General features: G+C 41.1%; 1 protein-coding gene across 2 annotated transcripts in view; it reads left to right on the forward strand.

Annotated features, from left to right (window-relative positions):
- Window positions 1-26,087, forward strand: part of Esr1 (estrogen receptor 1) — a 230,648-nt gene that overhangs the window by 171,535 nt on the left and 33,026 nt on the right. For both annotated transcript variants that reach the window (XM_042670625.1, XM_042670703.1), the window contains exon 6: window positions 23,320-23,453. In XM_042670625.1, the coding sequence (XP_042526559.1) occupies window positions 23,320-23,453 (134 nt within the window). The remainder of the gene's footprint in view (window positions 1-23,319; window positions 23,454-26,087) is intronic.

A 26,087-nucleotide genomic window follows, 5' to 3' on the forward strand; every position in this document is an offset into this window, starting at 1 on the left:
CTTGTTGGTTCTAGGGCTTGAACTCAGGGCCTAGGTATTTTCCCTGAGCTTTTTTACTCTCAAGGCTAGTGCTCTACCACTTGAGCCACAGTGCCACTTCCAGTTCTATAGTGGTTAATTGGAGATAAAGAGTCTCCTGGCCTTTCCTGCTGGGGCTGGCTTTGAACTGCAATCATCAGATCTCAGCCTTCTGAGTAGCTAGGATTACAGGTGTGAGCCACCAGGGCCTAGCATGTCAGTAATTTTCTGTATTGACACCAGAAAGATTATTTTCCCCTATAGTATTAGGGGTTGGAGAAATCTATCCAGGGCTTAGGCATGCTGGGCAAGCACCCTCCCACTGAGCTACATCCCTAGTCATTTGTTTATAAAGAGTGTGGTCAAAGCCCATCTAGAAGAAGAGATGACCCCCTCCAAGTCTGTGGGTTGGACTCTCTTTCATGTAACTCAGTCAGAATGTATTAAGCATGAAGCATTGTGTGTGTCTGTGTGGCTCTGGAGGATGCAAAAAAAAAAGGGGGGGGGGGAGACAGTTCTACCCTTGGGTGCTTTCTGTGCAGTGGTGGAGTAACATTAGGATGCAAATGAATATAATCAAAACACGGTCTTGGTCACAGTCTCCTATCACCCATGCTTAGTTAACTTCCTTCATTGCTTTCTCACTGGGTTCTGAAAATCTCTGCTTTATGTTTGTATTGGTAAACTCATTCATTCTGAGTATTTCTTTGCAGATGACTTAGCCTAACTGTATTCACATGTATGTGTCCTGCCTAGAAGTATATTACAATACACAGAAGCACACAACCAACACACTGATTAATTCCACATGTTGGCCCTCTTGAGACCAGCATGTGGAGGAGGATACTGGCTAGGGTTGCTCATGTAGGCGAGCACGGTTTACAAGTCAGGGAAATGGGTATCATCCAACATAGTCGCCTGCCTTGGGTGTTTTTCTGTGACAGCAGCTCTTAATTTTATGAATGGATTGCTATTGGGCTTCAAAATAAACAGTAGAGTTAGTATTTCCATTTCTTATTAGAGGCTGGAATTGTCTATTGTTAGTGTCCTGGTCGCATAATCCTTGTGTCTATAATTCAGTTCCAGGCTCTGCTCTGGTACTCCTGGCATCTCCCTGTGGAATCCTGTAATACAAAGAGTAAGGATGAGGATTTTGTCTTTTTAATGCTTTTAGAGGTATTTAATAAGTCCTTTAAGATTCCTGTTAGTACTTTTCCCAGTATTTTCATTTTTATCAGATCGAAAAGAGAAATAAAAGTACATTTGTGGTGTCTTCTTTGATTTTACACCACAGCAGAGAACCAAGTATGTGGTCATACTGCAAAATTGACATAAGTTCTAAATTCCCCATGAATTTATTATTGGAAGAGAAGAGGGAATAAGCCTGCTAAGATAAAGCAATCTTTCTTTCTTTCTCTCGCTTTCTTTCTCTTTTTCCTTCCTTCCTTCCTTCCCTCCCTCCCTCCTTCCCTCCCTCCCTCCCTTCCTCCCTCCCTCCCTTCCTCCCTCCCTTCCTTCCTTCCTTCCTTCCTTCCTTCTTCCTTGCTTCCTTATTTTCTTTGTTGTGCAAGTACACAATGCTTGAACTCAAGGCTTCAGTGCTGTCCCTTAACTTCTTTGCTCAAAGCTGGTGCTCTATCACTTGAGCAACAGCTCCAATTCTTTTTGGGCCATTAATTGGTGATAAGAGTCACCCAGACTTTTCTGCCTGGGCTGGCTTTGAACCATGATCCTCAGAGATCAGCCTCCTGAGTAGCTAGGATTATAGACATGAGCCACTGGTGATAAGGCACTCTGTATACCAGGTTTTTACCAGACATAAATAAAGGGTGATTCTTGCTTGGTTAAGACAACATTTGGCTACTGTGTATAGTTCCAATTATGACAGACATGTGTTAGCCTTGGAGGAAGGTGAATTCCCGTTCTGTGTATGTGTGTGTGAGTGTGTGTGTGTGTGTGTGTGTGTGTGTGTATTATGGTGTGATGGAAAGGACAACAATGTTGATAGACTGGGAGACCAGAAAGGGTAGGTATCAGGAAATTAGACAGATTTTCCCTGGGCATGATGGGTTAAAGGGAAGCTATCTGGAGCATTATGTCCGACAGAAAGTTAGAATTCAGAAGAGAGATCAAAATTGCCAGTTAAAGTTTGAGACTTATCTCCATAGTTCCAAGTGTGGAATGAATATAATAGATAATAAAGGAATGGAGAAGTTGGGGTCCACTCTGCCTCTGGATCCACAGCTCCTCTTCTGGTTGTTTGGTGGTTAAGGGGAGATAAGAGTCTCAGGGGGCTGGGATGTAGCTCAGTGGCAAAGCGCTTGCCTAGCAAGTGCAACGTCCTGGGTTCGATCCCCAGTACCAAAAAAGAAAAGACAAAAAAAATACAGTTAAAATAAAAAAAGAGTCTCAGGGTCTTTCCTGTCCCAGCTGGCGTTGAACTGCGATCCTCAGTCCTCAGCTTCTTGAGTAGTTAGAATAATAGGTATCAGACATTGGCACTTGGCTAAAAGGCGTTAAAATAATGTTTCCCCTGATTTCTAGGGTGAAATCAAAGATTTACAGTCATGTTCCAAATGGCTATTGCGTTGTCCCAACACTTTTTTAAAAAAATAATCAGTGTTTTCTCAGTGGGTGTGGATTTAACTTTCATTGTATATTAGAACTATTAAGGGTTTTGCTGAAAATTTAATTATCTGCTAAAGTTGGTTTATTTGAAAATCAATACCACATAAATTTATTTCTGAAAGCTCCAAATGGTTTTAAATCAGGCTTTGCACTCCCTCCAATATTGCTCTTGGGTTATTTTAAAATTTAACAGATTATTCTGCTTTGTCTCTTTTTTCCTTATGGGCTTTAAAATTAACTTGAGCAAGCTTATACAAAAATATGGGGAAATTTATTGAAATATGGCTTAGGGAGTGATATCTTTATGGTGTTGAATCTTCCTCTTCAAAACAAGTTTTTAACCTAACCCTTTCATTGTTAAGTTTAATATTGTGCATTTTAGAAATGTTTTAACAGTATCTGTCAACCCACCTACTTAATATGTTATTATAATAAATAAATAAATATAGTAAAGAAACCTTTCTCTTTTAAGTTAATTTGCCTTAGGTATTTTGTAATATGTAATATAATACATATAATATATAGTATAAAATAATATATTCTGCATATGGCTAGCTATTTTATATAATATATATAACTATACATAAAATGTACATATTATATTTCTGATATGTTATATACCATACACAAATGCTATGTACATAGTACATATATATTAGAAATTGTAGATTCTCTTCCATGTGTCTTAACTGGATATCTTCTATGTTGGTAGATAAATAGCTTTTGCATGTCATTGCTATAGATTACTACTTTACAAAATCCTCTAATGCTTAGAGTCGGTTTTCCTTAATCCATTTGATGTTTCCTCATGTACAATTATAGATCTTCAAATAAACATTCCTTTACCTCTTCGTTCCTGTCCCTAAGTATCCAAATGTTCTTTTTTCCTTGCCTAATTTTTTTGAGCAAATGTTTAATAACTTGTAAAAACAGTATCAAAGGTGGGCAATGCTTTCTTATTCCTATACATTCACGCTGCAAAAGTTCACTGTTATTTCTGTATTATTGTGTTTTTTAGAAACAAAGGTGATGATCATATTCTATCAACATTCCTAAGGAAGCCAGGCACTGATGGGTTCTATCTACTCGGGAGGCTGAGATCTAAATACTGAGGTTCAAAACGAGTCTGGGCAGACAAGTTGAGAGACTCTCACTTCTAATTAACCTGCAGAGAGCTGGAAGTGGAGCTGTGGCTATTTTTCTTTTCTTTTAAGCAAAAAAGCTAAGCAAGAACTTGAAGCCATGAATTCAAGCCCCAATATAGGCAGAACACACACACACACATTCATGAGAAAGTTTGGTATGAAATTATTTCTTTGCATAATCCATAACAAGTTTCATTACCAATGTTAGCTACTCATTGCCAAAAGAGTTCAGAATTTTTATTTTGCTATGTCTTGAAATATGTAAGTAGCATTGGGTTTATTTGATCTTATAGCTTTAAATATTGGTAGAATTCCTTTTTGATGCCATCTGGACCTAGTGCCTTTTTATTAAGGGAATTCTTTGGAAACTTTTTTTTTTTTGGTCACATTAGTCTTTAGACCTCCTATCCCTCCCTGTTGCAGTTTTTAACTATCAAATTTTCTGATAAAGTTATACATTTCATCTGACTTTTCAAGTTTGTTGCATTGAGTTGGAAAAAATGATTTTTAAAAATGTCCTTTGGTTTGATGGTTACTTCAACCTTGTAATTTATTTTATGTATTTATCCTTCTTTTAGAAAACTTACATCAGTTCGTGGTTTCCCTATTTTATTGATTTTTTTTTCTCAAAGAAGTAGCTTGGATGTTTTGTAATTAGTTCTACTGGTTTTCTGCCTTCTAATTCATTCTCGGCTTGATTAAGTCCTTTCTAAGCTCTTGATTTGTTTTTAACATTATTTTCTTTTCTGAATGCCAAATGATTGTGCACGGGGTTGCGGTTCCACGATCCATCCAAGTGTGCAGACCGTCTGCATCAGAGCCTCCCTTCCATCCTTCTCCCCCATCCTGGTGGTCCCCATCCATTAACATCTCAGTGCTTTCTCTAGATGTTTGAGTTGACATTTAACTTATTTCTTTTCATTGCGCAGTCTAGGAATTAAATTTCCTCTCTATATTTCTTCAAACCATTGCTTTATAGCTTTGTTCCATAGTTTCTGGTACCTTTTGCTTTAGATATCACTATTTTTCAAAACATCATCCCTTTTGTATTTTCCCTTTCTTCAAGAGTTGTTCTTGTTCTTCAGTGTGTGCTGATATTTGGGTTTGAACTCAAGGGCTTATACTTGCTTGGCTTACTGGCACTGCTGATGCCCTGTCACTTGAGCCATGCCTCTAGCCTGACATTTTGCTGGCTGATTAGAGATGCAGTCCTATAGGCTTCCCCCCCAAACCCCCCCACCCCGGGATGGCTTTGAATATCTATCTTCTGGATTTCAGCCTTTGTAGCTGAGATCGTAGGCAGGAGCTAGTGGCTCATCTGACAGTTGTTTAATGGACAGTTTAATTTCTGGGTTAGGAGGACATTTTGTGTTTTGTTTTGCTGTTGATATTTTTTGCCTTAGAATCGGAGAATACTGCCTGGGTTTTGATTCTTTCTGTCGCATACTTAAAGTTGTTATTGTTTCATTTTGTCTCATTTCAGTTTGTTGGCTAGGCAGGTGTTGAACTCAGGATCCTCTTGCCTTATTTTCCCATATTCTGATATTACAATGTGAGCCACCACACCCCCACCTATTCTACCAGCCTAGAACAATTTCAGCTTTTCTAAGTGCTCTATATAAACTCGAGATGAAGATTTATTTACTCATTAAGATAGAAGGTAGGATAGTATCTACCTGGATAATTCTTGGCTGGAATGTATTATGCCTTGGAAACTATATACTCCATGGCTTGCGTTCACTGAGAATGAACCATTCTAGGATTTCATGCTACTAAGTTTTCTATTTTGTTCGTCACGAGATAGAAAGCCCATGGTATTATTTTTCACCTTCTACCAGCTGCATCCTATAAATTCCAAACTTCCAGGGTTGTTTAAAAAAACCATGAGCCATTTAGACAGGTTTAACATATTCTATTTAAAAATCCTTATACAAGAACTGCTTTATTATTTTTCTGATATGTGATTCCATAAAATGTTTAAAAGAAAGCCTAGTTAATCTATATGCAAAATCAAATTTATGTACAGCAGAAGCCAATACCAAGTGATTATTTTATGTTCTTTATACGTGCTTCATGCTTGCAACCAAAACTGCCATATATTCAGAATAAGGTTTATAATGTACAAGAGCTCTGCAGAAAAAATTATAATCCTCTATTGAAATAGTCTGCAGTGAATTGAGAAGAAAGCTATACCGTGTATATAATTAAGAAGGTTCATTGCTGAAAATATATGAGTTTTCAACAAAGTAATCTAGTGATCTCTGTTCAAAATCCTATGTTCATGCTAAAGTTTATCTGGAAAAGTCAAGAAATACTATTGCACAATGAATCTAAATATTGAAAGGCTAGTCAGGAGGCTGAGATCTGAGAATCATGGTTCAAAGTCAGCTGGGCAGGAAAACTTGTGTGACTCTTATCTCTGACTGAGTACCCCCAAAATTGGAAGTAGAACTGTGGCTCAAGTAGTAGATCTTCAGCCTTGAACACAAAAGCTCAGGGACAGAGGCCAGGCCCTGAGTTGAAGCTCCAGCACCAGCAAAAATAAATAAATAAATAAGGATTAAAAAGAAGAATTGGAGACTGGATAAAACAAAATGCTAAGCTATAAAAATCATAAAATATGGATATAAAATAAATACATGGATTAAGTTGAAAACAGTGTTTAGGCACCAGCCATACATTCATGAAAAACCCACCTGGATCAGAGATTTTAGGAGAAAGGGAGAAAAATCAAGGTCAGATGCTAAGTCTGTTATCCACATCAAAACAAAAGTTTGATCCTCTTTATCATATAAAAAATTAATTTTAGATGGGTGAAGAACTCAAAAGCCAATGCTAAATGTTTCCTAAGCAACCATAAGAAACTATTTGAATTGGGAAGCTTATTTTCAACCAGGTATGAAGGATTTTAATCAAAAAGAAATATTGATAAAGTAGGCCTTTAAAAATAACAGCTTCCATAAAGGAAATTAAAAGGAAGCTGGCTACTAGAGATGCGAGTGTGTATTGTTACTATGCTTTCTCAAATATACATGATCAACACGCTTCTGTCAGCATCAAATATTCCACTAACACAGAGGAGGGAGAAGGTAAGGACCTCTATAAGTCCTAAGCCATCCTTGTGCCTTTACATCCATCGTCAACCAAGCGTTCAACCTGCATCACTTTTAAGTTTTCTGAAATGTGAAATGGAAATACTGTGGAGGGCTCTTACAGATGCATTTAGAGATCGTATGCTCAGGGGAAAAATATGGAGTTGAAATGTTTTAGCAAAGAGTCATGGGCCCAATCCTTGAAATAGATGTTTGTGGGGTTTTCAATGGCATGTAATTAGAACAGAATAAGACTCCAAAGTATTGCGATAAACTGTGGGTGAGAGGGAAGCAAACTGCTTCGAGGGCTTCATTCGCTGTCTGCAAACTGGAGCTCTCTCCCTGTGTGCCCTAAATCTGAATCATTTTAGCTATGGCTGAGGTCTTGAGGACCAGAGAGGAACCAGCCGTCCTTGGAGATACTCCAGGCTGGGGAAGAAAAAGATAATGATGTTTTTCTAAAAGCCCAGAAATGGACTTAAGTTTTGTTTACCAGTTATTTCGAAGATAACATACTGTAGTGCCAATCACTGATGAGACTGTAAAATAAGACTTTGCTTTTGCTTTGTAAAGAAGCTTCTGGAAATTAAAGTAATGGCATTGGCTCATTAGAGTTGTTCTAATAGACCAGGGATGCAATTTCTATATATATGGCGGCCTGAAGCTTCAAAAATATTTTACAAAGCAGGGATGGAGGGACTGAGGAAGGAAGAGGGAAAAGAACAGGGAGATGGAGGGAGAGAGAAAGAGAAAGATAGAGAAAACAAAATACCACCCCAACCTTCTTTGTATAGTAAAGATGATGAGAAAGACCCATTTCTCCACAGACAATATCTAGACATTGTCAGTGTCTATCTTGCAAGTGTGAGTATGCAGGAACCCAAAGATAAAATAGCTTCTGCTTGGAGCAAAAAGTATTCATCTACCTTTAAAGTTTCACAGGGGTTGGTGAACTTGCGGCTAGTGAATTTTTCTTAATTTTTGTCTCAGTGTCTACTAAGCATCCTTGAGCGAGTGTCTCAACCTCTCTGGTGCCGTGTTGTTTAGAAAGCATTGGTGTTCACCCCTTGAAACCTAAATACAGTTTTTGTTTGTTTATTTTTTGTTTTGTTTTTGTTTTTGTAGTCGTGGGGCTTGAACTCTGTGGCTGGACATTGTCCCTGAGATTCTTATTGCTCAATGTGAGTGCTCTATCATATGAACCACAATCCTACTTCTGGCTTTTTTTGAATCGTTTATTAGAGATAAGAGTCTTATGGACTTTCCTGCCGGGGCTGGCTTTGAACTGAGATCCTCAGATCTCTGTCTCCTGAGCAGCTGGGATGACAGGCTTGAGCTTCCAGCGCCTGGCCTCAGAACAGGTTTTAAGAGAAGGCTGTCTGCCAGGCTAAGGTCATGGCTGTGGCTCCAGGTGTGCTGTCTGCCCAATCTGCCGTGGATCCTGGAAACAACCCTCCGAGGACTGTAAATCACATCTTCCCACTAGAAAAGTGAGGCTGGATACTGACGATGGCAATTGCTTTTGCTGCATCGCTAATGATTATTATTGATTACTGATTCTTAGGCATTTAGTATACAGAGAAACCTATGACACAAATCTGTCTTTTCAGGCCGTACAATCAATCATATCAGTCAGGGATCACATGCAGGGCAGTTATAGAAACATAGCGTGTTTATTATCTTCATGAACTCCACGTGACTGACAGAGGAGGGGTAGCAGAAGCGAGGAGTCTGAGTGCATGGCAGGTCGTGCCCTGACCCTGGGGAAGCGGCGCGTGCCGCCATACACGGAGAGTCAGGAGCAGTCGTTAGCACAGGCAGATGAAGGTTTCCCTCAAGGGCTTTGAGAAGATGGAGAAGGACAGTGACATCTCTAACCCACACCAAGTTCCCAGGTCTTATCCCCATGCACTGGGCCTTGGAACCAACAGGACTCTTCCAAGTCTGATAGCCACTGCAGCGTGAACTTGAGCCAGGGTGTGGTTCTCCATGCTGGCATGCACTGAGGGTTCCCCGGAGCTTGTTGGGGATGGGGAGCATGGGTGCAGAGGCTGCAAAGGTGTGCCCAGCTAGAGAAGGGTTAGCAATTTGTGGTGCTCTACAGCCCAGGCTTGGCAGCCACACTAACCACCGCTAACTTGGGGCCGCACACAAGTTCTCTGTGGCCCAGTGTCGCTTTCTGTACCATAGACTTCTACATGGAGGAGTTTGTAAAGATTCACTGGTTAGATGTTCAGCTTCTAGACTGTGCTTATGGGCATCTAGTAGCGGTTCAATTGAGTCTCTGTGCCAAGGCTACTTGTTACGATTGCTAGGAGAGTCATCATGGCTTCACCAGTGCTTGAACTGTCAGTGCTAAGATGAAGAGACAAGTAGTAGTCTTGCAAGAAGTGTGATTACTAGAGGTGGAGATTAGTAATTGAAGGACTGAACATGCTCCCTGTCTTTAAGAAGTGGGCTGATTCATTAGGAAGTCGTTTTGTGGAACTCTCTCTTGCCCTGTTTGCACTGCCGGGTCACTGTGTCATTGTAAGATTGGAATAGCGTGGAGCGTGGGAAATGAAGCTATGAAATAGAACTATATGGTGGCTAGGTCTAGTAGGGAATGCCTGTAATCTTAGTACTTGAGGCTGAGGCTGAGGCAAGGAGGATCACAAATTCCAGGCCAGCCTGAGCTACACAAGACCCTGTGAGAGACTGGGGGAGGGGGGGAGGGGAAGGGGGAGGGTGCGGAGGGAGAGGGAAAGAGAGAGGGAGAGGGAGAGAGACAGAAACAGAGAATCAGAGGGAGAGAGAGTCAGAGGGAGATAGACACACACACACACACACAGAGACATAGAGACAAAGAAAGGGAAGGAAGATGTAAGACAAAGATTGTTCATAATTAAAAAAGAGAAAATGTTTTAAATGAATGAAATGAAAGACTTACAGAAGAGTCCTGGCTTGAAGGAAGAATAATGTATTAACAAACCAGGGTTATTGGAATGTGGTGGAGTGTGGACAAACAACTGAGAAGTTCTGCCATCTTCAGTAAACTTTATTCATGGGCCTGGCTGGTGACACAGATTAAAGCGCTGCCTGTGACCCTCCTGATGCTTTCCATTTTAGCTTCAGCGTGGAAAGGCAGGCATTGTAACGGGGCAGTGCCCAGGGCACCTCTGATTCCCTTCTTTCTTTTCGTGTTTTTTGCAGTATTTTGTGGGATACTTTGATTTGTTGGTCTTTCTTATTGGATTTCAAAGCCAGAAGAATCCTTGTCATAAAGTCAGCAGTTAAAATAACTACTGCTTACTTAATCCTGATATTTTTTTTAAAAAAAAGACATGTAAAATTTCTCTCCAAACAAATAGAGTCTGGATAATATCACAACATAGGGTCATTCAAACCCAGTTTGAAGATTGTCTCCTCAAGGACAGGCTAGTAGAGGCCATTCCCATGCCAACCTGTCGGCTTCTCCCTGCTCCGTTTTTAACCATTAGCTGCTGCTGCTGCTTCTGTTCTTCTCTTCCTCCTCCTCTTCCCCCTCCCCTCCTCCTTTTCCTCCTCTTCCTTCCCTTCTTTTCCTCCTCCTTTTCCTTCTCCTTCTTCTCTTTTTCCCTCCCTTTCCCCTCTTCCTCCTCCTTCTCCCCTTCCTCCTCTCTCTTCTTTTTTTCTTCTCATAGTGGGACTTGAACTCAGGACCTCACACTCTCACTTGCCCTTTTTGCTTAAATCTGGAACTCTACCATAGAGCCATAGCTCTACTTCCAGCTTTTTGTTGGTTAATTTAAGAGAAAAGTCTCATGAAATTTTCTGCCTAGGCTGCCTTTTGAACTGTGATCCTCAGATCTCAGTCTCTAATATAGCTAGGGATTTATAGTAATGAGATAACAGTGTTTGGTCAAAATTATCTTCATTGCATAATTACGTATCTGGTGTCTGTCTCTACCACTAACTGTAGGCACCATAGAAATTAAGCAACGAATGAACAGCAAGGCAATTAAGATCTGGTAAGAGCCTCTGGTGCATGCCTATCAGACCAGGGACCAAGGCACTCATGAGAAGCCAATTGGAGGATCTTTAACTTGCTGGTTATGTGTATCCCAGCCGTCCTGCCATTGCAAATGCATCATCATCTAAAAGGTAGATTGTAGCATAAGGTTTTATATGGAAGAAAGAGTGAAAGAAAGGCACTAATTTAATCCAGACATTTTTGACAGCTATGATTGCTCAAGCTCAAACATTACCATACAGTTTTATTTTGGTTTTCTCTGTGCAAAAGAAGTTTGGCCAATGGAATGACCAGATAAAGCAATGTGAATTTTATTGCTATCATTTTCTCTAGGTGTGTACTGGTATTATTTGCAAGTACTTCTGTAAAATTAATCTGCCTTGAACAAAAGAGGAATTTCTAGGGTTTGATGAGATGGTGTGTGGCTGTATTTCCAGCTACTTAAGAGGTAGAGATCAAGGGAATGGAGGTTCAAGGCCACAAAGAGAAAAATATTAGTGGGATTCCACCTCAACAGTTAAGTTGAGTGGGTGGTTCATATATGGTAGGTACATGTAAGAAGATCAGGGTTCAAATACAGCCCAGGCAAAATATATGAGACCTTGTCTGAAAATAAATAAAGCAAAAAAAAATAAAAAAGACTTGTGGTGTGCTAAAATTATAAGGGTTTCTGTCTGCTTACCCAGTATAAAACTCTGACTTCAAACACCAATAGCACCAAAATAGAAGAAGGAGAAATGTTTTATTTTCTTCCTGCTATAAAGATTAGAAGAGAAATTCTCCTATAAACTCCTTGTGGGCAAGTTCTGGAACTAATAAATAAACAGTAACCCCCCCCCCAAAAAAAATCAAGACTCAAATCTTGGTTACTGTACCCTTCAAAGGGCAATGACCTCTGTTGACCTTGGGACGCAGCCTCCTTTGGATTGCTGTGGGTAGTCCATTACCTCTCCAGTCTCCTGTGACCACTTGGGCCTGAGGTCACTTCTCTCAGATTCTCCAACTCCTCCAACCATGCTTCTGTTTCCAAAATCCACATCTGTCTCTCTTGGGCACCTTCTTCCCAATATACTAAAGAGCCTAGTTCCTGGCTCTTAGTTTACAATTCAAAGTCTTCTCCTGCTCAGGGCCTTCTAGGTAGTTCCTCCTGCTTCCTTGCATTTGTCATAATGAGTAGTTTGACTTTATTTTGCCATTGCAGGCATACGTATTTAATGGCTGCTTCTGTATGAACCTGAGCACTGTAGGAGAGCAGACTGTATATATGGCTCATTCTTAAATATGCAATACTTAACTCAGAAACTGCCATATCAGAGATCCTGACCCAAGAAATACTGAACACGATTCATTTCTCTTCTTTCTAGTTGATAGAGTTGGCTAGGACAATGAGAAACTTTACCTAATTACCCTATGGAATTCTAACCCATTCCCCAGAAAGGTGAATATCCGTAGCATTCTTCTGCATGGAACGGACCTGATGTGGGTATATTCAAAGAATGATCAGGTCTCTTTTCCACTAGCTATTGGAGTGGTCACAGCCATTAGAGAACTTTTCCCCAGGGATTTACTTTAACTCTTAAGCGATAGACGCTGAACAAGCGGACTCAAGTGGGTCATTATCTGCAGAAGTGCTGAAGCCCATCTCCCTTTGGCAAGCCATTCAGACCCAGAAGTGTGTTTTACATGTGCCTATAGAAGCATCCATAACAACAAACTCCCACATCTTTAAAAAAACAACAAAACTTGTTGCCACTTTAGAGCCCAAAAGTATAAGAAAAGAGTGCATGTTGAGGCTCATTCTATTTATTAGAAAATATCTCTTGGCTTAAGAACTCTTTCTATCAACATCCTGATGTGAGAAAAGTGAATAACAAAGAGTTGCGTAGAGCCTTAACTTTGGTGTGACAGGTAGCTTAATAATAAAGATAATGGGCCATTTTCTGACTAAGTGTTGGCAGGTAGGGTAACCCAACATTTCCTGTATCAATTCCATGACAACCATCTGCATCAGCATGGTTGCATAGAGAATCCTCATGGGTGAGAAATCCAGGTCTCAATTATGGCTCATGTAATCAGGTTTTAATGATGTTGAGAAGGCTGATGTCCACCCTTGAAGATGGAGGTAAAGAGTGTTGAGGAAGGAAGGAAGGAAGGAAGGAAGGAAGGAAGGAAGGAGTGAGTAAGGAAGAGAAGGAGAGAGGGAAGAAGGAAGGAAGGATCCTTTTGTCTTGTACCAACAACAAGCTTGGAGGCAGGAGTAACAAGACCTTGGTTCTGGAAGGAGCCAGATATGAATTATGTCGTGTGTGTTAGGAACCAGTTGAGTTTGTGCCTCAGTAAGAAAGGTCTCAAAAAGTGAGACCGGTCTCAACAGATTCCATGGTACTTCCTGGGAGAAATACTTATTCTTTTCTTCATTTTCACTGAGCATGGGCCTCCTTATTGTATGGCTTTCTCTTCTTTCATTTCATCTACTCAGTGGGCATCTACGATGGTTAGCATCTCTTGATCATAGATTCTAGGGCTTTGCAGATAACAAAACACAGCACAAATGGGTAAATGTGGACTTTGAACTAAGGGAATCAGACAGCCGAAAACTTCCTTCTCATAGCCAGGCGTCCCTTTGGCTCCATCAGCAGGAGCTCTTGGACTTAAATGAGCTTCCTGAGAACTTTGCATTTCTAAAATGCTGCTGGTTCGCTCTGTGCATTTATTCCTCAGACTCCTGGAGAAGAGAGCTGTGGGTCTCTGTCTCATAGCAACTCTTCTCAAGGTAATAGACTAAGTCATTTCCACTTGAAATCCAATCTGACCAAATGAATCATGCACCATGGTTATATCCATTTTCTTCTAATAACTATGAGATGATTATCTGGCTAGTTCTTTAAAAAAAATTCCTATTTGTGTTTTTTTTATTTTTTAAAATTCCATTTACCCTTAATTTCTACCTAAGCCCTACTTTCTCTAAAAGAAATGACATTCTTGCTAGTTTTTGTTATATCATTAGCTCATTCGCCCTGACATATAGTCTGTAGAGTCCTTACCAAAGGGTACTAAGTTATAAGCATAGAATTTGACCCAAGGCCGTTAGGTTGACATGAGGGCACAGAGAAAGCTGGGCATGGGAGAGACATGCTTTCTTAATGAGAGCACCAAACCCATCCTGTGCCTTCTAGATCAATGCTTTTGTGTGGAATAGTCTTCAGAGGCAAACAAAGGTCTCAAAGTTGATGAGCAAAGGGTCTTTGCTCTTAAAAATAAACAAGCTCTGGTCATTTATTCAAGCAGTCAGGCCTCTGCCAATTCTGAACCAGCCATTTAATTTGGGGGTTTGTTTGGATAATAGGGACCTTGGTCTCTATATTCTTAAGAGTCTGTATTTCAGTTATTTGCTTTCTCTTCCATTTAGTGCATCTTACCTTGAGTCCCTGCACTGTCTTAAAGAAGAGGCTAGACTCTAGGCCTATCCTAGGCCAGGCCTCTCCTTCTCTCTTCCTTATTCCTACTGAGCCTACTTGATCTTTGACACTTACACACTCCTATTCTTCCAATGGAAGTGGTTTTCTGGTCAGGCTCCAACATCTGACGCCTATAATCCTAGCTACTCAGGACGCTGAGATTAGAGGACCGTGGTTCAAAGCCAGCCCAGGTAGAAAAGTCCATGAGACTCTTACATTAACTAACTGCCAAAAAAAAAAGCTACAAGTATAGCAATGACTCAAGTGTTAGAGCACTAGCTTTGAGCAAAAATCTCTGAGGGACAGAGCTCAGGCTTTGCGTTCAAGCCCCACCCCACGCATACACACACGCATATACACACATACATACACAGAAAGAGAGAGAGACAGAGGGAGAGAGAGAGAGAGAGAGAGAGAGAAAGAGAGAGTTTTCTGGTTTCATTTTCCTCTTGGTCCTTCCTTAACCCTATTATCCCTGCAAGACGGCATTCTGCCTTCAACTTTTCTCTGTGCCTTGAGAGTCAGTATTGTACTTTGAGCTGTATCTAGTGTCTATTTTCTTTGTTTCCACTTCCAGGCTCCCCAAGTCTATGGAAAAAGCTAGGACAGTGTCTCTATCTGGCCCTCCCCACTCAGCCTTCTCTTCCTTGCTCCTCTCAGCATGCAGCACTGCAGCTCAGTTCTTCGGTGTGTTGTCTGCCCGCCTTCCTCTTAGACTGTCTTTTCCTGAGCCACCATCTCTCTTCCCCTTCTGCACACTTGGCCTCTCTCCCCTGGCAGAGCTTTCTGGGCTCCAGATCCAAATGTTTCTCTGGGCTCCAGATCCCTAATTCTCTAAGGTAGATGTGGATATCCCTCACCTTAAAGGAACTTGTTTTTATTTTTGTTTTTGTTTTGTTACCACTGAATGGTAAAATGCCAAAACTTCCATAGTCATTCCACTCATTCCAACTTGGTTTCTAAAAATGTATTGTTTTAGTTTTTAAAACTATTTGGCACCCAAACAAACAAGTGAGAAGCTCCTTCCTGTCCTACCCCTCGCTGTTTTTATGAACCAGGGTGGACAAAGCGCCAGTGCTCAATAAGTTCATTTACTTCATGACAGGGAGGAGTGAAGTGCAGTGTATAGGACACATTCAGCTTGTTACTTTTTTGTGTGAATAAAGTTTTATTGGTACACCACCTACACATTGGTAACATATTGTTTATGGCTGCTTTGGCACTGAAACATCAGAGTTGAGTAAATGTCACAAAGACTGATGACCTGCCCATAACGCGGAAAATCTTTGCCCTGTGGTCTTTCACAGAAGATGTTTGTGGGCGCTGATATGAAGGATAAGCACACAGTTCAGAGGAAAGGATATAACCCCAGGGGGAGAGGAGCAGAGGAGGCAGTCTGTCACAGAAGCCTTCCTGGGGCCGATCTGTAATGTGGCAGATAGAGAAGGGCCAATGGCAGAATAGAGGAATTGGGGAGGAAAGGTTGAGCCAGTCCAGCTCTCGGGCACGCAGTTCTAGAATATTCACACTTGTTCAGAAATGTTGTCCAGCACTTCCTAAGGTAAACTATATGAAACAGAGATTGGGCTAGCAGGATATTTTTCCTGTATTTTTTCACTTTTGTGAGCATAGAAATTATAAAATTTATGGTACATTGCTTGTTGTAGACAAAATAGGAAATAATAGAAATTCCTCTTAGAAGGGGGGCACTTAAACAAATACAAATACAGTGAAACACTGGATACCCATTAAAAAAATACGAGGTACATTTTCCATGTGCTGGTTTGAAAAGATGCCTATTATTGTCAGTGGTAAAAATCTGGTCCAAACAGATGCAATTAATCCTGTCCTTTCTTTTCTGAGTTTTGGTCCTATATTTTCAGTTTTCTGATTGTCAGCTTTAATAATAGTCCTATGAAATCTTAAACCCAACAATTTTTAAAAATTTTTTTGCTGGTCCTGGGTGCTGTCCCTGAGCCTCTTTGTACTCATGGCAAGCTCTCTACCACTTCAGCCACAGCATCTTTTTGTAGCTTTTTCTGAGAATCTCACGGCCTTTCCTGCCTGGGCTGGATTCAAACCATGATCCTCAGTTCTCAGCCTCCTGAATAACTAGAATTCCAGACGTGAGCCACTGGCACTCGACAAACAGCACTTTTTAAAGGAAGTTGTCTTCTTTCTGCTAGTTTTTGGCTTTAAACAAAATATCTTTCCATTCATCTCAGCATGCAATATCAGAGGAGACTTCAGATCCTTCATCTGAGCAGGATACAGTCATCCACACTCAGCCCAGCCTCCCTTCACACGGGATTTTCAAAGTATGCATCCCCCTCTTGCTTCCTCTCCTCTGTCTCCTTCCTCCTTTACTTCTCCACTTTGTTCTGCCCAGTCCTGGGGCCTGTGCCCCTTACCCTCTTCATAGCTACAGTGTCTTCCAGACTCTACTTCTCTCTCACACTCTGCTTGGCACATTGACAGGAAGCTAATTAGATCAGCTATTGATTATGTCACCCACCAACAGGCTTTAATGGCCTTCTTTTTGTGTCACCTCCAGCATCATCTGGAAAATCTCTTACTAAACACTCTCCATGTGCTTACTCCATTTTTGCAAGCTTCTTTCCTTATAAATACCAAGCTCTACCTACTGGATTCCTTACCAGACTCTTCTCCCATCTCTCTTCTATTGGTCGTATTGGCACTTGTAGTAGTTGCTATTCTTACTACCAAGTCTACTTATTTTTATTATACATAAAAAGTTGACATAATTTGCCACTCAAAGAAGTGGTAGTAATTGTAGCTGCAAAGATAACTGAAATATGCCTTCCACATTATGAGTTGTTCTACAGATGATAAAATCCGAATATCGGTGGTGGGTATAATTTTACCTTCCCTCTACTTAAAATGTTCACATGAAACTTTCACACACGCACCTATAACTCCATTTCAAGACTGAATCATGGAACCAATGCTGAAACAACGTTCAAAGCCCGGTACTGATAAGTTAAGGCATCCAATGTCCACGGTCTCAAAGATCGCTAAGCACATCTGCATGTAGTCACCTATAATTACGCACATGGTCTCCTCCCATCTCTTGACTTTTTAATTAATTACTATGACTTAGTCTTCCTGGAACTTCCTTCCTGCTCACTGATTCAACCCCACTAAGACTCACATCAAATGCTACATCCTCATTTATGCCTTTCCTTATCAAGCCAGTCAGAAGCGGGGTCCAAACACATTTCTTAGGTGCCTTGGTCATTCAGTAACCATGTATAGACAGAGAAGTACATCTTTGCATCTCAAGTGTTTCTGTGTGTGAGGAATACATTTAGATAGCAAAGAGTACGACATCCATCAAACTTCAGCTGCTCAGTACAATAGCATTCTGGTGCTCATTCTAGCCTGTGTCTAATGTCGATGTCTTCTTTGCTAAACAGCCTTCTCGTGGAGGGACCCACAATCCCTCTAAACTCTAGGTCTCCCTTCTACAAGTCCTTGAGTCTTCCAGACTCAGGTAGTAGGTGGACAAAGAATTGAGCAATTCATATTCCTTTCGAAAGGACACCTCAGAACTAATGTCAAGACTTTCTGCTTGCTTTCCATTGGCCAGAGCTGAGTCACATGGCCACGCTTTCCTACAAGGGATTCTGGGAAATGTTTAGGAAGCAACTTAGGACAAGGAAAAGTGCTTTGGTGAACAAAGCAGTCTTTGCCACTGGTTACCAAATATCCATTCATCTCCCCTACCCTGCCCACTGTCCTCTGTCCCAAAGGAGGTGATCCAAAGCCACAGCACCCAGTTCAAAGGTTTCTCAGTGATGTGCAGGGCTTTCTATCAAGCATAAATCATAACTTCTACAATCTGCCAGCCTTATGCAAATATACCCGTTATTCAGCAAAGGAGTAGGGCAAAACTTGCATTCAGAAAAATAGTAGAAGGGAAGATTTCATAGCACTCTTCTATAGGTGCGATGTATTTCTGATGGGTAGTCTTGAAGTAGTGTCTATTCTAAGGTACTAGAAAATTCTTGAGTGGAATGTAATTCTTTCTCCCCTCCCCCCTCCACCTCCGCCCCCAGGGGAAAACGTGAAGTTTTCTATCACCTGGATGGTAGGTGTTTTCTTTTCATCACTACTGGAAGCTCTTGCTCTGCATTGTTCCCCTTGGTCACACTGGAAGTGGGTGGTCCTTTTGGTGGACTGTGCTTCCTGCCATTGGACATTCAAGGCCTAAAAGTTAGAGATTCAACAACCAGAAGCTTTGCTTCTTTTTTACTTCAGCTTTATAGTTCTTTGGCAGTTGTCTCAAAAACATCAGACTTCCATTTTATTTGATTCTTGCTAGTCCTACATGTAATCTAATCTAATGGGACTCAGAGCTACGTCTTTTCCTAGACGTAACTCTCTAGAATGATGTTCTTCAGTCTGTTTTATTATTTTTTGACAAATAAAATTGTATATAACTATGGTGTACCACATGTTGCTTTTAAAAAGGCATGCATTATGGAATGGCTAAATGAAGCTAATTAACACAACCATTTTTTGTCACCTACTTATCCTTGATTTATGGTGAGTGCACATAAATCTCTCTAGGCAATTTTCATGTTTACTCTGCTTGCTATGAGTTATATTTACCATGTTGTGTAATACATCACTTATATTCACTCTTCCTGTCCAACAGTATCTTGGCCAATGTTCTGTAGCCTCTGCGGGCTGCCAGTCTACTCTGAGCCTCTAAGAGTTAAACTTATTTAGATACCACATACAGGTGAGATCATATGGCCTTTATCTCTCTGTGCCTGGCTTATTTCACTTAAAATAACATCCACCATCTTTTTGTTAACCATTCATCTACTGATGGATACTTAGGTTGATTCTATATATCAGTTATTGTGAATACTGCTTCAAGAAACAAGGGAGTGAAAATATCTCTTCAACTTAGTAATGCATTTCGTTTCCATTTTATGCCCAGTGATGGGTTTGATTAATCACACGTCAATTCTATTTTCAGTTTTTGAAGTTTCTGTATACCATTTTCCATAATCATCATATTCCTACCAGCAGTGTATAAGGATTCCCTTTCTCCCACATCCTTTTGGCCTTTGCCTCATGATTTGTTAATGACTCCCTGGAGGCTATTTGAAGCAATAAGTTTGGATGAGGCCAGAATACCATCTGTTGTTACTCTTTGCCTTAGGACCTAAAGTTACAACCATCTTCAAAGGGTTGTTTCTGAGATTCCTGAGCATATCAAAATGTACAGAGGCCTAGGTGTGGTGTGTGATAACGTCTTCTATGTGCTAAAAATCATCTCCATATTAACATTCCTAGTATGATATAAGCAGCATAAAGTAGATGTTATACTATATTGTCTAGGGAATAACAGCGAGGAAAAGAAAATCCACAGGCAGTACATGCTCAATAGAGGTGCATCTAACATAGTCCAAACCACAGAGGGCACAATCTGGATGCTGAGACCACAGATGTGGGACTCTGGGTGTGAAGAGCAGTTGTGAACTGAGAAATCTCATGGGGACTTTCACACTGAAGACCCTTTGCATTTTCATCTTAATATTTCTTGGCTAGAAATAGGTTTTAAACATTGAAACTATTGATCTTTGACACTCTCTCTGATTCCTGCTTGAGAATAACTCAGTTCATGCATGTATTTGCCCCTTTCTTGTAATTCCTTACTAATGGTAGCCACTCTGCCCATGCCACACCATGTATGACTTCCTGAACACTCCTTCAGGTGTGTGGTCTGCTTATCAACTTATTTCAGACCAGATATTTTGCAATGATATCCCAAGGCTTTCTAGGTTGCTGTAGACTGCTTCCTTGCAACCTTTCATTAAGGAAGTAAACATTTCATAGGGTATTAAGCCACTTCCTGTTCTATTTTTTTTCTTGATCACATTGGTTTAATTATATCTTATTCAATTTACAGCCTGATCTGGGCTAGTCTACCCAGCTGTTCTTTCAGGTACAGGTAGTAAATACCAACACCAAGATTTGAACCCAGGCATCTGGACTCCCAAGTCTCAACCACTTTCATTTAAAAATTTGCATCTTGCAAGACACATTGCTTCCAATTTCCCATTTTTAGCACGTTTCTTCTATATTTCACAAGTTTATATGCAACTCAGGCCCCTTGATCATGTAAATATTTATGCTATCACAATTTTTCAGAGCATGTATTGAGAGATTTTTATGCCATAAAAAATATTGAAGCTCTTTAAATACAACTTGCCACTGTCAATTTTGAAACAGTGTCTTGATTCATAACTGTTTTCTTACCATATTGTTCCATTTTTTTTTCAAGGACAACTAAATTAAACATCTTCTCACTTTTCATTGATCAATTTCCTTTTTATACAAAGGGAGGCTAATGGGAAACTTTCTATTTTGGAAGATGGAGTTTTGATGACACACAGCCCTGGCTGATCATTAGAGCTCTTTCTTTTCCATAAGGAGGAAGTAGTTACCTTTGGACTTCCATTTTTAGAGGAGAAACTACCAGGACCTGCCATGAACAAATGTTCTTTCAAGTCCTGTTGCACTTATGTACCAGTGGCCTGTGTTTGAAGAAGGTTAGTGGCAGAATGAGGCTCCCCACAAGGGGATTTTGAGGTGCTCTGAGAAGCAGACGGTGATAATTGGTGAAGGAGTTCGTCACTGCAGGCTGTCACGTCTCACAGTAGGAGTCATAGGCTGCTCTGCCTGGTAAACTACTTCTTCTGATCTATGAGTGATGCTGTGCTTCCTGTAAAAATACATCTTGCTTTCTACATCCTACGTGCTTCTCAGCCTCAGGAGCATCTCAGGGCTTGAGACTAATCTTGTCATACAGTAATGTCTCCTCTCGATTCTTAGTGTTCACCTGATTTTTCACGCTGTGGTTGTACCCACTTCCTTAAAAAAAAAAAAAGGGAGTGAAATTCTTTACTTTGACTGCCTTCTTGGAGTTAGGATAGAACACTGGGGCGAGACTTTGGATAGGGAGCCTTGCCCGCATTATGTAATGGCCTTGACCTCAGCCAGACATGAGGGATTCTTTTGCATTGAGCTGATGACAAGTGCCTCAAAGTCCACAGAAATTGTAAGTTGACACATCCCCCTGCTACCTAGCTCACCGTGTACCCTTTGTCAAGTTGTAATGATATTGAGGAACGACTGCCAGTCATTGGCATTCAGCCATCCTGTCATGACTTACTGAAAATACCACTGGGCTCATCCAAGCATATCATTTTTTATTTATTATACAAATAATGGGATCAACTTAAAGTGTTTACATTAACTAAGTTGTTCCCATTGGAAAAGGCAGTGAGTTCATTCTTGCAGAGATGGTGTGAACTTTTAGCCTCTTGTAGTGTAGTCTAGAAAGCAGAATCTTTATTGTAACTCATATCCTAGGGAATATCGATGGTGAGAGACCAGACGTGGGAAGCACACATGTTCCAGCTACTAAGGCCAGCTTCAGAGCCCTCCCATGCTGTGTCTATGATCCGTGGTGGTTTTATGTCTTCTCCTTATTCTCTAAAGGAAACACACACTCACCCCCGCACCCCCCCCCCCCCACACACACACAGAGTAAGAACTCAGTATGCACTGTCTCTGAGGACAGTCTATATCTTCTAGTGGGTAGTACAGGACAAGCATCATGCATTGATAGACAGCAATTCCTAGTAGGAATTGGAGGTCGGCTAGCCAGTCAGAAGGAGCGGAGAGCAAAACTCTCTGGAAGCATGAAGAAGGAGCTCCTCATGGGAAAATGTGGGAAACTGGGGAAAGGGACCAGAGGAAGAAGAAGAAGGAGGAGGGAGGCTTGCAAAGCCCCAACTTTCTCAGTTTCTGAACTGAACTTTTGCTCCCAGCAGGTGAGCAGGCTCCCTCCCACACTGAGCCGTCGCCCCCTGCTGGTGTGCAGTCTGTTAAGTAAACAGAGACTCTCCACTGGGAAAGGAACATTTCTCTATTTTGGCTATGAGCTGTTATTTTTAAAGCTCCATGCTCCAAACATTTCCATCTATCCCTGTTTGTTTTTTTCAGTAGGAAGATTTTCTCTCCTACTTAAAAAAATTTACGTGACAAACAAAGCTCCTTTCCATATACTAGCATTGATTAAAGCTAACAGACCTTTGGTCTGACCAGGGCGCATTCACCCATTGAGTGATGTAGCTTTGAACGTTACCTCTCTGCTTCTGTGGATCCAGATTTCCACGGTCAAAGTGCAGTGCACATGGCTTGTTGTCTTCCGGATGTTTCAGGGCAAATGGCCAACTTCTCCCTTCTTGGACTTGTCTTTCTCTGTAGCTAATACTTAAATGCCATCTCTGTGTCTTGCCACACTCTCTACTCTTAGCGTGGTAAGTGCTTCAGTATCAACATGGTCCTGAGTAGATGTGAAGACTCAAGTGTCAGCTTGAACGTTACCTGTAGGCAAACCCATACCCACTACCCTCTTTAGTAACAACAGTGATCTCAGTCCAATACAAGTCCACACTTCCTGTAGTTTTTCCCCGTACTTCAAATGTTTGGCAAAGCACACCTGTGGGGACTCCGTTAAAACCTATGTACAGCTTGAGAGAAGAAATGCTTTTTTCTTCTCCTAATGACTACAATGTCTAAAATGCAGCAGCAAATCTATAAAAACGTATTAGAGAAAATTGTTATCTGACTCATAATCATTTTTTACTATTGAAAAATTCCATGTTTAACACAGGAGGTTTGGCAGTTACATAAGACCATCTTTCTTTTAAAGGGATGAAATGGGGTGCTTCAGTTATAGAAGACCTATGTGGGTTTTATGGATGTTTTATTGATGGGAGACCTTCTCCAGTTTGAGTGAAGGTTCATCATCTGTCAAGAGGAGGAGTTGCAGATTTTTGTTAACAGATTAGGAGCTGGTAGATTTTTATGAATGTGAACCTTATATCTTCTGGAAGCCTTTTCTGTGCTTTAATGTCTTGTACAATTTGTTTTCGTAGGAATCAGGGTAAATGTGTAGAGGGCATGGTGGAGATCTTTGACATGTTGCTGGCCACGTCGACTCGGTTCCGTATGATGAATCTGCAGGGAGAGGAGTTTGTGTGCCTCAAATCTATCATTTTGCTTAATTCTGGTGAGTTGACACAATAGCTTAATGCTGGGTTGCTGGAAAAGAATATTTACATGTGTTTATTTTTTTCATGCAGATACAATCTACCCACCACACAGGCAAAAAATAATGTCAAATACTGAAAGAAATGACATGCACTGACTATAACTTATCATCATTGTAGATTACTAAAGAGAGACAGGGTCATGTTGGTCAAATATGATGGGTAAAAAATTGATATTTAGGTGACGGGCACTGGTGGCTTATACTTATAATCCTAGTTACTCTGGAGTCTTGAGATCTGAGGATCATGGTCAAAGCCAGCCAGGACAGAAGAGTCTGTGAGCTTCGTATCTCCAATTAACCATTATAAAGCTGAATGTGTTGCTGTGGCTCAAGTTTTTGTTGTTGTTTGAACAAAAAAGCAAAGGGATAGCACTCAGACCCTGATTTCAAGCCCCAGTACTCACACACACACATACACACTCACACACACACACACACACACACACACACACACACACAAATGACATTTGGATATTAAATCAAATGCTTTATTTTTGTTGAAATATTTGCCTCCATTCACAGAGGTGGGAACCTCTTTCATTTATAAAAGGTATATGTATGTAGACATATACCTTATCTCATATGAGAAAGTAAGTAGATCAAGTGACTCTTGCTTGAAACTGTGACCTGGGGGTTAGGTATATAGGTTAGTGCCTTACATTCATGAGGCCCTGGGTTCAATCTTCAGGATCACTAGGAAAAACTTATGAGCAATTCCAAATTCCAGATAGTAATGAAAGAAGGTAGCTTGGGACAGACCATGTCTCTGGTTGAAATTGATTATCTAAACTATAGTTTGTTTGAACATTTAAACAACAGAACAATACTAGCCCCCATCCCATGCTGAGGACGAGTGGAACATGGTGCATTAGTGCAGTGGAACTCATTGTTCGGTTGGCCTATGCCTCCCATCCCAGAGAACCTCCTGTGTGCTCATTTGAGGGAGCTCAGCTAGCAGCAGTGTCTATTTTGTTTTGCTAGTCTGTTTTTCTTCTGCAGGGAGACTGGATATTAAACACAGGGGGGTTGCCTTGATGGAAATGGTGGCTTAGTCTGAACTAACACCTTACTCCTCCCAGCTCCTCTGAGGACCACATAGGAATTAGATCTGCAGCCCCAGAGGGCCTAGAGTTCCTGAGAGGCGTCAGCTGCACGTCATGCTCCTGTTTCATGGTCATATAGAAATCACCACTGTTTGGAATCCTTAGGCCTGCTTTAGTTCCTTACAGCATTAGATACAGTCTCCAGCTCTTCAGCTGCAGCCCTGTCATTTGCATGATCACGTACCTAGAGAATGAATGCTTCCTCCTCTTGCCTCATGTTTGTCTCTTTTCGGTGAGTGCCAGTCCCTTCCATCTCCCCTAACAATTTTCCACTTTCTCTTCTCCACCAGTGTGAGTAGCCCATAGTGCTTAATGGTTATCACAGCAATCATTCTCACTTATCAACCGAGAAATGGAAATTGGTACTATTGCACTAGGCCAGGCCTGAATTACAGAGGGAAGTTCCATGGAAAATAATGTGATCCACACTAAGGAAGTGATTACCACTCCATTCAAGTTTCTGGTTGCACTCACATGCATTGTGCTTTTCATTTGAGTCATTTGTCCTGTACGTTGGAGGGTCCAGATCCCACAATGGCTCTTTATTGGATGAGAGTTCTGGGAGCCATGCCACTCGGCTGCACAGTGCCAGGTCCTGAACCTGCTCCTTCTTCGGTGGAGGGCTGGCACGTGTGGATGGCGTTCATGTGGGTAATCTGTTAACTTCAGGGACAACAGGCCTAACAATTGTTGGGACTTCCCCCCTCCTCCCCACCTACTTTAACCAGGAAAGAAGACCTCAGACATAAAAGTGAAATTACTCAGTTATATAATCTACTCTGATCTTAGAAATGAAAATTATGTCTTTCCACTCCACATAAACTTTCCTTGCATTTTTTTTTTTGTTTCTGTTCTTGTGATAGTTCAGTTAAAAAAATTATACAGAGGAAGATCAAGATTTTACCATGAAACCATTAGGTCAAACATTAGATCATCTTACCATCAAAACCTTAGATTTATGGACCCCCCCACCCCCTGATAATGAATTTCCCACTGCAGGATTTGCAGCTTTCATACGCAATCCTGTGGTTTTTCTCTCGCAGGGTCTTCTGTGCATCTGCTTACTCTTGAAGGGTTGGGACACTGCTTTGGACATAGGAGGCATTGTGTGCTGACAGAGTTATCTTGAGATAAGAGGGCAGCAGCCAGGCTTTTCCATCAAGGACAGGGCTGCTGGCTTGGGAGAGTGGTGACAAAACAGAAGCAGACTCCTAAACCCACAATAACAAAGCCCATCTCCTGGCCGCAAAATGAGCTATGTGCTGGAGAGGCTGTTCCAATGCTGAACACAGCTCTGAGTGTCTCACAGTGTTCCTGGAAAAGGGATCAGAGAGGACAACACTGAAACAGCCCTGCCTGCAGTGTCTGGAGCCCTTGTCAGAGAGGAGAGGGAGTCTGCAGAGGGAAGGTATCCTTGATGCACAGATGGCTTCCCTCTCAAAACCTGATTGATCCATTGCATGGAGCTAAGGCAACTTTGGGCCTATCA

This window comes from Dipodomys spectabilis, unplaced genomic scaffold (assembly GCF_019054845.1).
Source record: "Dipodomys spectabilis isolate Male_0828 unplaced genomic scaffold, ASM1905484v1 ptg000001l, whole genome shotgun sequence".
In the NCBI taxonomy this organism is placed as follows: Eukaryota; Metazoa; Chordata; class Mammalia; order Rodentia; family Heteromyidae; genus Dipodomys; species Dipodomys spectabilis.